Source organism: Bos grunniens, chromosome 15, assembly GCF_055505025.1.
Source record: "Bos grunniens cultivar Pamir isolate PY7600 chromosome 15, Bosgru_T2T1.0, whole genome shotgun sequence".
NCBI classification, from domain to species: domain Eukaryota; kingdom Metazoa; phylum Chordata; class Mammalia; order Artiodactyla; family Bovidae; genus Bos; species Bos grunniens.
This window is the reverse complement of record NC_141179.1, coordinates 83,748,304-83,760,894: the sequence shown is the minus strand read 5'-3', so window position 1 is coordinate 83,760,894 and position 12,591 is coordinate 83,748,304. Positions and strand designations below refer to the sequence as shown.

The window sequence follows — 12,591 nt, the reverse complement described above, 5'->3', positions numbered from 1 at the left end:
AGTTAGCTTTTGCCTTTTAATGCTCACTGACTGCCTTAAAATCTTGAGAAAGGATGATTTATTGATAAATCAGTTTTTATTTATTGATTTTATTGATAAGCCAGATCAATTCATCAAAACCGATGAACTCACAGGTTGGCTCTGTCCTTACTGTTTCCTTTTCTCCTGACATCTTCTTACTTAACTGGTTGTTTACTTGAATTGAAACCAGCAATCTCCGTAGACTGCCAAAGCATGATGTGTGAACCCCCTGGCAGTGGGCAGAGACCCCTGATGGAGGGGTTGCTCTCACGGGTTGGGGCAGAGTAGCTCCAGCCGTCCCTCATCCCTGCCTGACACCTGGGTCGGGCGGCCGGAGCTGTTTCATGCCTGAGACACATGGGAAAAAATTACTTGTGATATTTTCTGTGAAAAATCTTTATTTTGGTACCATAGTGTCACTAAAAAGCACAGTCTGCTTATGTTTTGGTTTTTCTTAAAGGAAAGTGGTAGTTTAATCATACTGAGCTTGTTTGCTTAGAGCTGACCGTGCTGCTCACCTGCTGACTTCTGTTCATCTCTTGTTCTTATCTCTTGTGGTTCCCCATGCTGTTTAATGTCTCTTAAGCAATGAAAGCCAAGTTTCCTGCTTTATAAATCTCTGCGTCACAGGTTATTTTCTGACTCTGGCCCTGCCCCTCTGTCTAGCAGATATAGACAGGGCAGGTCTTTCCTCGTTTGTTTTGTTTTGATTTTAGTGCCGATTTTAGCTCCCCCAGAGGAAGTGACGTGGCTAGAAAAGAACTGTGCAGTTACGCAGCGTTAAGGACAAACCTGCCAGTGAGAGGCAGGCACAGCCTCTCTGTGACTTGTTATTCAGGAGGCGTTTAACAGAAGGCCTTGCACGGCTTTCCGTGCAGCGGTGGCTTCAGTGTCGGATGAATTCATCGTGAGGTTCCTGAGTCCTCCTGTAGGAAAGAGGAATTCATGTGCCCTTTGAGGATGTGAGTGTGGTTCACAGACGGCTGGGCTGCGACTCAGCCCAGGACATACAGGGGCCTGCCAGTCACCCAACAGATAATTGTGGGTTGGCATTCACAGTCAGATTGACTGTTTTGGGACCCTCACGCTATGGTTAAAGGCTCAATAATTCATTCCCAACCGTCAGAGCCATTTAGCTTCTCCACCCTGACCTCTCGTCACTAGTTCACAGACCTCAGTGTGCATCAGAATCACTCAGGCAGCTTTGCGAAGTACAGATTCCTGGACCTTGCCTCACACCAGCCGGATCAAAGCCTTTCTAGGTGTGGGGCCAGAGACTCCGCACCTTTAGGAAGAACCTCGGGTGGGCCCTGAGAGGGTTGGTGAGGGCGGTCCAAAGGTGCGGGCCTCCAGTTAGAAGGCAAGTAAGTACTAGGGATGGCGTGGACAGCACGTGACTGTGATGAGCTCTGCTGTGCCGTGTGTTTGAAAGTTGCCAAGAGAGCAGATCCTGAAAGTGTCATCGCAGGGAAAAGCCTTCCTTTTGTGTTTGTATGAGGTGACGGAGGTTAGTTACTTTAATCATTTCCCGATAGATGTATATGCTGTGCACCTCAAACTTAAAACAGCATCGTACGTCAGTTACACCTTGATAAAACTAGAAAAGCGGGAGCAGGAGAAACGCCGATTGTTACCTGCCTCCGTGTCCGCCCTAGCGGGGCCGAGGACCGGTGCTGGAGAGCCCCCTGGCGGCGGTGAGCCCGGCTGGTCACGCCGTGGGTGGACCGGGAGAGTTCCGGCTCTCGGCCCTGGGCCTGGAGTCCCATCGCTCCCCTTCTCGCCCCACAGATGAGTCAGGAGACGAAGAGTCCGTTTCCCAGACCGACAAGACGGAGCTGCAGAACACGCTGCGGACCCTGTCCAGCAAGGTGGAGGACCTGAGTACCTGCAACGACCTGATCGCCAAGCATGGCACGGCACTGCAGCGCTCGCTCAGCGAGCTGGAGGCCCTGCGGCTGCCGGCCGAGAGCAGCGAGAAGATCAAGCAGGTCAACGAGCGTGCCACACTCTTCAGGATCACGTCCAACGCCATGATCAACGTGAGCGCCCTGCGGGAAAGGCCACGCCCCCTCCCCACATGCTGGAAGGCTGTAATTGGCCAAGTGTAGACCACAGGTCCTGCCTCCTTGTTCAGGGGATTTGAGTTTCAGTGTCTGTTGCGTGAAACTGAATAGGGTGGATGGATAGAATGACCCTCCGCGCTGCCCTGCTCGAGCCATCAGGAGGGCTTCTACCCCAGCAGGGCCTCTGATGGAAACGCCGAGTCCTTCACCTCTCGGGGTTGCGACTCTTTCTTTGTCTCTCTTTTCCTTTCACTCTTTCTTTGTTTTTCTTTCTTCCTCCCTTCCTCCTTATCTCTTTTTCTTAACTCTATCGGTTGGAACTGAAAGATCTTCATGGGTCCTTTCCACCTTTCTGTTCTTTGAGATTTCCGTTGGAGTCTGACCCCTGCTTTGCTAGTGCATGCTGGCCTGCAGTGTGGTAAGTGGGGGGCTGGGTCAGGTATTACTGAGAACCTTGGAATCTGGGTGAGTCTCACCTTTAGTCTTTGAGAGGTGAGAGAGCTCTAGGTGATAGAGCTTTCCTGGTGGCTCAGCTGGTAAAGAGTCTGCCTGCAATGCAGGAGACACGGGTTTGATCCCTGGGTCCGGAAGATCCCTGGAGAAGGAAATAGCAACCAACTCCAGTATTCTTGCCTGGAGAATCCCATGGACAGGAGCCTGGTGGGCTACAGCCCATGGGATTGCAAATAGTCAGACACAAGTGAGCAACTAATACTTCAGCACACTTCCAGGTGATGAGATGACATAATCAACCTTGGGCACTTTTTTTCAAAAGAAGGGACCAGAGCTTCTGTCCCCTTGTGACTTGTAGCTCGGGTGACTGTCATGGGTCTGTGGGATGCTTCGGCTGCTTGGAGGCAGGGCTCCAGGTAAACCCAAAGCGCCACTGGCCCTGGTGATGTGGGGCAGATATGGGGGGATAGGTATGGAATGAGTACACAGTCTGTAAACAGTGCCGCGCTTCCTCTGCTGGAGACCGACCCTCACCTGGCAGGTTGTGTTAGTCAGCTTCCAGGTAGGAACACGAGAGCATAGTTCTCAAGGCACGTGAGAATCTGTGAGAAAGGACTTACACGGTGGTGCTTTTGTTTCCTGTCTACTTAAATGGGAGGAACTTAACACTTCCTGATAGCTCAGCTGGTAAAGGATCTGCCTGCAATGCAGGAGACCCCGGTTTGATTCCTGGGTCGGGAAGATCCCCTGGAGAAGGGAAAGGCTTCCCACTCCAGTATTCTTGGGCTTCCCGTATGGCTCAGCTGGTAAAGAATCTGCCTGCAATTCAGGAAACCTGGGTTGGGAAGATCCCCTGGAGGAGGGCATTGCAACCCACTCCAGTGTCCTGGCCTGGAGAGCTCCATGGACTCAGCCCACGGGGTGGGAAAGACCTGGACACAACTAAGCTACTTTCACACTGCCTTCAGTAGGGCCAGATTTCTTCCCTGTTGAATAAGTGATGATGAGGCTTCTGTTTAGAACTAGTTTAGTTCGTGCGGCTCTCAGAGATCGAAAGTCTTTTCCTCTGACCAAGGGAAGTTTTACTTTCCTGCATTTAAAACCCCATAATAGAAGCTATTTTTGTGCCCTGTTCTGAAACACTGAACACTCTTGCGTGCTCTGACTCACACAGAGGCGAAGAGGGAAGCTGTTCTGTCCATTTAGGGGTTGGGGGCAGGTCAGCGCCTCCCAGCAGCACCAGTCCGCGTTCCGCGCTCCAGCGCGGGCACCTTTGTCTCTGACGTCCGGTCCTGTGCTCTTTCCAGACTCTTCCACTCTCGGTGCCTGCTTTTCTGGTCCTCCTGTGATCAGGAAAACTCATGAATCATACAGGGCATTTAATCAATAGTACATAAATGTATGTATGAAATAGAACAGCTTAGGAAACAAATGTCTGTTGCCTTTTATCCAAGTCTGCAGAAGGCAATGGCACCCCACTCCAGTACTCTTGCCTGGAAAATCCCATGGACGGAGGAGCCTGGTGGACTGCAGTCCATGGGTTGCGAAGAGTCGGACACGACTGAGCAACTTCATTTTCACTTTTCACTTTGATGCATTGGAGAAGGAAATGGCAACCCACTCCAGTGTTCTTGCCTGGAGAATCCCAGGGATGGGGGAGCCTGGTGGGCTGCTGTCTATGGGGTCGGACAGAGTTGGACACGGCTGAAGTGACTTAGCAGCAGCAGCAGCTCCCATGACAATTTTTTCTCTACTATGATAAATATTTGCTACATAAAACACCTCTTGATTTAAAAATGTCTCATAAAACTGAAACTTTATCTTGAACTTTTTTCTTGAAAATATGCTTGTCTTTGTTCCTGGGGAGAATTCTTTTTCCCTGAGTTCTAGGTATCCAGAGCTTGTGTCCGCTCTCACTCTGTTCTCCAGAGTGCACTGTCTTTGCCCCTTCTGTAGCCGGTCACTGCTGGAAAGGCGTGTTTTCAATCCATGTGTTGTTCCCTAGGGGATAATGGCAAGGCCTGAGAAGTGCTGTGAGCACATCACGTCTCAAAACAGGCAGTGTCAATGCAAAGGAAGAGTGCGTGAGTTTCGCTCAGCTGCCTGCTTGCTTAGGATACAGCTTTTCTTGCTGCCAGAGCAAGTCTCTAAGCAGGCGAGTGAATTTGGCCCTGTGTTAGTGTATCCATTTTCTACTTCAGTGAACACGGTTGAGCACCTTCTGTGTTCTAGGCCCGGTGCTAGAGGATATGGCCGTGGTCCCTGCCCTCGGGGAGATTACTCTCTGTTTAGGGGCCGAGAGTTGAGCAGATGATTATGGAGTGTGCTGAGCGCCCCGACAGATGTGGGCACAGGCTGCTGTACTATAATCCTTGGGGGTGTCAAGCTCAGACCGGGAGGATTTGAGAAGGTAACACTTCAACTAAATGCTGGAAGACCTGAGAGAGTCTTCCTGTGAAAAAAAGGCACCCCTGATTCGGGGCCGAGGAGCCCAGTGGCCCCAGTTAACCGTCTCTATAGCTGGGGGTGCCTCCTTCCTCTGTGACTCCAGTTCCTTTTCTGTAAGTGGCGATGGTCCTGCTCTTGGGGTGTGGAAAGGCTTTCATGAGCTCATGGGTGTCGAGAGGTGGGCACAGTGCCCGGCATGCCGTCTCCTCTTGCTGACCAAGTTGTCGCTGGTCTTGGGATGCGGGTGAGGGTGCGCATCCCTGGTGTGCATCGCTGCCCAGCTGCCCAGCGTCTTCGGGGAGCCTCTCCGGTGGAGGAGGGAGCTGAGAGAAGGCTGAAGAGGCGCTCAGGTGGGCGGGGACACTGTGTGTGCAGATCCCACATGGGCTTGGCAAGGGTGGGTTAGGAGGGGATGAGACCGACTTTGGTGCAGGCGTAACTGTAGTCACGATCGCCTTGTTGAGTGATGACTCTGAGCCGGGTCTTGCTGAGAGCTTTCCCTGTTCCTGTTGATCGACGCTGTGAGAGTGCTGCGGTGGTCATTCTTCTTTCACAGATGAGGACGGCGAGGCGCTTCTCGGTTCAGTCAGTTGCTAAAGAGTCCAGTTAGACAGCGGGATGGAGCTGTGACGACCCAGGGTATGTTCTCCGTGCCGCCTCGAGTACGGAGTTTGGAAAGAAGTGTGAAGATCCCAGCAGTATCAAAGAACAGTCCGTGGGCTCTGATCGTTGGACTTGGGGAGGGAGGAAGACTCAGAATCCAGGAAGCCCCTTGCTTCCCTGCCAACGAGAAGCTGCCTAGTCGGAAAGCGAGCCTGCTAATGTTGAGCTTACTTTGAGCTTTCTGGTAGGCAGTTGGGTAGTCTGATCTGCAGTTCCCTGAGCACAAAGCTGGAGTTCCTGACCCCATAGGCCTTAGTCCATAGGTCAGGGTTGAAACCACGGCAGCAGACACTCTATTGACCTTTTAGCTTCCCTTTAACATTGTCTAGACCGTTAAGCTTCCATTGCTTCCTCTCTCCATTCATTTATTAAGCGAGCTTTATGTGTACAAAGCAGCCGAGTTAGGAGCTGGGGATAAGCGTGTGAATAAGCTATAAATGGTATCTTCAAGTCACTCGCGATCCATCTGGAGAGAAAGTCACGATCGGATGCTGTGGATGCTGAGAAATAGAAATATGTGCCAAGTGCTGCAGTAGCAGAGGAGAGCCTGGCTCCTTTGGGCTTGGGGGGCAAGGGGTGTCACGGAGAAGTAACTTTGCCATAGGTCTCAAAGAATAAGGAGCGCTTAGCCAAGTAGAGGAAGGCGGCGGAGGGCATCCTAGGCCGCGCGAACAGCACAGGCCCCGTCCGGCGGAGATCTGGCGGAGATCTGCGTGTCTGAGAAGGGTGCGCGGCCGGGGGCTCCGTGGCGGGGCGGGGCCGCCGGGGCCCTGTGCGTCCGCAGCCAGCCTTCCGGCCTGGGTCTGGAACCCACGCGGAGCCTGGGGCGGGACTGAGCGCGGTCGGGTTTGTGTTCTGTCTCGAGGTCACATAGGCGTTGGCTTTTTGAGGTCTGTGGTTCTCTTAGGGACCGAGATAGAAACCAAGGAAGTTCCTCGTGTTCCGGGTGATGCGGCTCAGGCTCAGGTGCCGTCGGCGTTGAGTTCCTCCGCGGGCGGCGGCTTGAGTGTGGTCGGGAATGGGTCGAAAGCCACACCCGGCGCCCCATGCCTTCTCTCCGCTCCGGGTCAGCCGGCCTCCTCTCGAGCAGCCCCCAGTCTGGGTTTGCTGCTCAGCAGGCACCCGTGTGGTCCTCGCGACCAGGAGAGTACTAAGCCACCGTGACAGCCACACTGGCGGTTTTCTGTGTCTTTCCTGCGTGGACCTTGGTTGTGTCACGGAGCTGGCTGTCCCCGACACTGCCGTGACAGGGAAGGCCGTTCACTGTGCTTCGCTGGCTCGGGCTCCCAGAGTGAGCTTACTCCGCGGGCGTCCAGAGGTAGGGGGGACTCTGACTGGTCGAGCTGAGGGGACCCACGAGCGCTTTGTCTCCATACAGGCCTGCAGAGATTTCCTCGTGCTGGCCCAGACCCACAGTAAGAAGTGGCAGAAGTCCCTGCAGTACGAGAGGGACCAGCGCATCCGCCTGGAGGAGACCCTGGAGCAGCTGGCAAAGCAGCACAACCACCTGGAGAGGGCCTTCCGGGGGGCTACGGTGCTGCCCGCAGGCGCGCCCGGCGCCGGCCCCGGCAAAGGTGGGGGGCCGGGGGGCTCGGGGGGCGTCCAACCGGCCAGCAGCGCTGGCTCCAGCAAAGGTGGGGGGCTCGGGGGGCTTGGGGTGGGGGGCGTCTGACCGGCCAGCGGCGCCGGCTCCGGCAAAGGTGGGGAGCTCCGGGCGGGGGGCGTCTGACCGGCAGCGGCGCCGGCTCCAGCAAAGGTGGGGGGCTCGGGGGGGCTTGGGGTGGGGGGCGTCTGACCGGCCAGCGGCGCCGGCTCTGGCAAAGGTGGGGGGCTGGGGGGTGGGGGGCGGGGGGCGTCCGACCGGCCAGGGGCCTCGCAAGGCGGACAGAGCAGCCCCGGGTCTCACGCGAGCTGGGATTCAGCCCTGTGTGTCTCCTGCTGCCCTTGTTCCCGTGTGTGTGGTTCGTGTTTAGAAGGTCTGCCTGCCAGGTTTCAATAAATGTAGCAAAGTGAACGAACGCAGCTTGTCCCCCTCCCGGCAGATCAGTCCTGCTCTGGCAAAGGAGACCTGAGTGATGAAGACGACGAGAACGAGTTTTTTGATGCCCCTGAGATCATCACTGTGCCCGAGAACTTGGGCCACAAGTGAGTCCGGCTTGACTGCCCTCCCCTGGCCCAGCCATGAAAGGCAGGACGTGTTTCAGTGGGGATATCCTGGTTGTTGCCCAAGGCCTGGACTCTTTGCCCTAAGTACCTGGGAGAGCGTCTGTCTTTACGTGAGCAGCTTCTCCAGAGACGCTTATTCCTACGCACGCTTTTCTACCTGTTGTCTCTTGGCCACTCGTGAATAAGTTTGTGCAGTGTCCTTAGCGTTCTGCTCTGTGAAGACGTGGCGAGGACCACCGTCTAGTTCTGATCTTTATTCTCATCCCCGTTTCCCGCCCGTGTAGACGCACCGGCAGCAACATCAGCGGAGCCAGCAGTGACATCAGCCTCGATGAACAGGTACCTCACCTGGGGTGATGAGCAGGGGCGGAGTGAGTGTGTTCCAAGGATGTGCTTGTAAAGCACGAAGAGGAACAGGAGACACTGACTTTTTGTTTTTTAGCATGGGGGAAGGGAGGTCTAGAAATCCTGGGTTTTCTGTTCTCTGCGGGTCCCTGAATGTCTTTGTGTTTACGCTTAGTACAAGCATCAGCTGGAGGAGACCAAGAAGGAGAAGCGGACGCGGATACCTTACAAGCCGAACTACAGCCTAAACCTGTGGAGCATCATGAAGAACTGCATCGGCAAAGAGCTCTCCAAGATCCCCATGCCGGTGAGGGTCTCACACGCCGGGGCCCCTCAGGCCCGGGGGTGCTGCCGGGACGGCCCTGCCCTCCCGCACGGCCGCCTGCGGCGTGACCCGTGTTATCCGTACCATCATAGACCATCGCCTAGGACCAGGGGCCTCGATTTCGGCTAGGTTCCTGGTATGCTTCCAGATCAGCGAGAATCAGATGCGTTGTTCAGAAGCAGTGATTTATGAGCAGATTCCTAGGCCAGATGTGCTGGGGCCGTGCAGAGATAAATTCAGCATCGTTTCCGTTTTCACAAACCGTGTAGTTCAAGAGACAGGCGCGAAGACAGGTAGAGGACATCGCTTTCTGTGACCGTCTGGTGGGCAGTGCTGCACGCACAGAGGCTTGGGGAGCGCAAAGCAGGGCAGTTGATTCCAGGCAGGAAGCCCGGGCCCATCTCCGGGGGAGGATGTCCCTGCCTCCCATCAGGCCCACTTCTGTCTGTCCAGAGTGCTTTAGAAGGGGATGGGTTTAGGATTGCAAACGTCCTGTCGCCGCTTCCCTGGGAATCCTTTGCTCGCTGCTCCCTGCTCTGAGTGGAGCCCAGCTCCCTCGGGCCTTGCCCTCCCCCCAGGGAAGTGCAGGCAGTGTGCCCACGGGGGGAGCCACCTCAGGTCTGCACCGGCTCCTCCGTTTGCCCCCCGCGGCATCTGCCCATGCTACTCTCTCTGCCTGCACTTCCCTCAGCTCCCACCGCCCTCGCCACTCTGCTGTTACCCTGGCTGGTGCCTGTTCTTCAGGAGCTGACTGCAGAGCCCTGCGTCAGCCCCCTTCACTCAGGCGTCCCGTCAGGGCGAGCCGTCTCAGCCCTATGTTCCAGCAAGTGCCCCCGTTTATTTCTGGGCAGTGGGTTTCACTTCCTCTTTCATTCCCCGAGCATTTACTGGCAGCCAAGCTGCCCGGGGCTGATTCAGTTAGGTATAGGTTCAGTTTAACGAGTCCAAAATATGTTGGTTTAGACCACGGGTCAGCGGACGGTGGCCTTGGGGCAAATCTCGCTGCCCTCTGCACAGCTCACAAGCCAGGCATCGTTTTCATATTTGTAAATGGTTGGAAAATGTCAAAAAGAGGCTAATATTTTGTTATCTGAAAATTATATACAGTTTAGATGTCAGTGTCCTGACGGTTTTATTGGAACACAGTAAACGCTCATTCACGTACCGATTGTCTGTGGCTGCTGTCCTCCTAGAACAGCAGTACTGAGTAGGTGTGACAGAGGCCATATGGCCCTCACAGCCCAAATATTTACAGTCTGGCCTCTCACAGAAAAAGCTGGCCTATAAATATGAGCTTCAGTCACCATCATGCTGGAGTCCAGAAGCAGGTGGTCGGGTTCTGGTCGATGCTCCTGCTGCTGTGACCAGGCTCACCCTGGCCCGTGGCCCTGCCCCGTGCTGCCCCGTGGCCTCAGTTCCTGGGTGCTGGGTGGCTGCTGCAGCCCTGGCCCTCAGGGGGAGAGGAGACGGCACGCCTGCCTTTTCGGGGTGCTTCCTGCAAACTACGCGAACCATCCCCTTCAGTCTCTTTATTTACTCTGAGCTCAGTTACATGGCCTCAGCTAGCTGGAGATCACGACTTCTGTTTTTGGTGGTGTGGCTGATATGAGAACTGGGGATTCCGCTGCCTGTGGACGAAGGGGAGAGTGGAGTGTGGGGGGCTGCAGGTTCTGCCCGCGCGCCGTCCGGAGACAGAGGCTCCTGGCCGCTCAGGGCCTATGGAGCAGTGAGTGGTTCCGCCTCCCGTGGACAGCGCTCTGCCCAGACCATCTTACCAGCCTTCATACCCCTGATGCATAGCAGGGCCTGGCACGTGTATATCATTCAGCAAATGTGAGTCTTGGAAAACAAATAGATTTGTCTGTAAGCGTGTAGGACTTTTGGTAGAAAAAGACTCCTCTGCAGACCAGAAGGGCCGTGAGTAGGCACGGTGCAGAGAAACATAAAAGAATTGGTTCACAGGGTGGGGCGGGGGTCTTGAAAAGAAGCCCCACTTTTTTAGCCCAGCGCCCTAAGGAAGTGGTAGGAAAGGGGGCTGGAAAGGCCAGTCATCACCGTGGAAGTTCAGTTCCTGCTCAGAGGAGCATCCACGTCCAGGTGGCCCCCGTCCACCTCGGTTCCTGCTGGTGCTGCTGCAGCCTGGCCCTCACCCCTCACCTGCCTGTGCCGAGTCACAGGAGCTGAGCCCCTGGGCGGTTTCTTCCTCGTCTGTGGGCTGTGCCGGCCCCGGATGCCCCGGGCGAGGCCCTAGAAGGCGTCTGGAGTGGGCGGGAGGAGGGAGCCACCCCAGGGTGCTCCCCGCGGCTGTGTCCTCCTGGGCCACGCTCCCGCTGGACGGGCCCAGAGGCCTCAGGTCCTGCACGGGCCCCTGCCTCTGTGTGCAGTGACCCCGTGCGTCCCTTGGTCCCTGCAGCCTGCCGAGGGCTTCCTGCTGCTGTCTCTGGGCTGTCTCTTACGCTGCCCTGCCCTCCATCAACCGTGTCGCTAATGCCTGCTCCCTTCCACTTCAAAGTCTCAGATTTCTCTGTCCCCCATGAGGCCTCTGAGTGGTAAAAAAGACCAGGAGGGAAAGCCTGCCTGCTCTCGGGGACGCTGTGGGTCCTGGCACAGCTCTCGGGGGCAGAGCCGTGCGTGTGATGAGTGGTGATGACCTGAGGATGTGCCGTCCCCGCCCCACTTTGCCCAAAACGTATGGAAGTGTGACTGCACGTCGGCTGCAGCTCAGCCCCTGAGAGGTTTTGTCTGCGTAGTTAATCAGTGCTCGCTTTTGAAAGACCTGGAGGCTTCACGCTCTGCCCGTCCGCTTTCCCTCCGTGTGCACTTTTCTCATCACACCACTCTCCTCTCCGTGGACAAGGTGGCGCTGGAGTGTGGTACTTGAAGACTTTTAGTTGAGGCATGGTAGATCGTCCTTCCCCATTGGGAAAGTTTCACAGAAAAATGCTTGGTTTATTTTTTGGGAAAAAACAGGCCCTTTTAAAAAACATATAAATGCATAGAAAAAATATGAAACTATTAAGGATAGTTATATTTGGGTGATGGTATTTCAAGTAGATTTTTTTTTCCTTTAAACTTTGTTTCTCTAAGTGTCATAGTGGAAATTACAAGATATTTCGTAATTGGCAGGACAGTAAATATTAGGGTAGTATGTGACTCACAGAGAGTGGCGGGCAGAAGGTTGGATAAAAGTGCAGAAAAAGACAGGAAAAGAGGTGGGAGTCTAGGAAGAAAAGGTCATTGTTGCTTGTTTCAGTAACCAAAACGGTGCTTTCGGTCAGCTTCATCCAGTACAAAGGGCGTTTTTTTCTTCCTCCTTCTCTTCTCTGGACTCAGCACTTGAGCTGCTGGTTTTCAGGCTTGTTTAGCTGTGCTGCTGACTAAACAGCGTTATGGGCTAACCTGGGAACCTAACCTCTTTTGATAAGAAGTGTTTAAATAGAAAGTCATGATATGTTCCAAACAGTCAACCTAGAAGCTGACTCTTTGGGGTGGGGAGAACAAAGTCTCTTCTGCTCACTTCTCTGCCCCCAGTGGGTTGTGTAGGGCCTGGCACCCATGAATCTGTGGCGTGCGTGGACACCTTCTCCCGAGAGAGGCACACACAGACACACGCTCGCTTCATCCTGTAGTCTAGTGTCCTCAAGTTGGCTCTTAAACTTGAAGACAGGAGCACGCAGAGCCCTTTCCCTGCCCCTGGTGTGAGCACTCCCGGTCCAGAAATGCAGCTGTGCAGCCTGAGAGAAGGCAGCACCTGGCCTGATGGGGCACTGAATTGAGTCCAGTGATGGCCAGGTGTGGAGCGGAAGCTGGCCCCTGTAGCGTGCTCCCCGTCAGGACTGCCTGCTCCTGGACTCCGCTAGCTTTCCTCTCCTCCTCAGAAGGGTTACATGCCCAGCCTCCTGTCTGGGTGTCCCTGTGCTCACGTCCTTCCCCTTTCATTGACTCATTTGATGCCTGTTTTATGAGTCTCCCGGGGCCAGGCGTCCGGGGCTCTTGGATATGCAGTGCTGAACAAAAGAGGCGTGGTTCCCATCTCAGCTTTCAGCTAGCAAATCAGTGCAGGTGGAGATTGCCCAGTGCCAGACGCAAGCAGCTCACCATGGAGAA

The 12,591-nt window shown here is 54.9% G+C and overlaps 1 protein-coding gene across 1 annotated transcript in view; it reads left to right on the top strand.

The window, feature by feature from the left end:
• OSBP (oxysterol binding protein) overlaps positions 1-12,591 on the top strand; it is a 30,116-nt gene that overhangs the window by 6,913 nt on the left and 10,612 nt on the right. Inside the window, exons 3-7 of the mRNA XM_086341871.1 lie at positions 1,810-2,060; positions 7,027-7,222; positions 7,691-7,793; positions 8,099-8,153; positions 8,335-8,466. Coding sequence (XP_086197997.1) covers positions 1,810-2,060; positions 7,027-7,222; positions 7,691-7,793; positions 8,099-8,153; positions 8,335-8,466 — 737 coding nt within the window. The remainder of the gene's footprint in view (positions 1-1,809; positions 2,061-7,026; positions 7,223-7,690; positions 7,794-8,098; positions 8,154-8,334; positions 8,467-12,591) is intronic.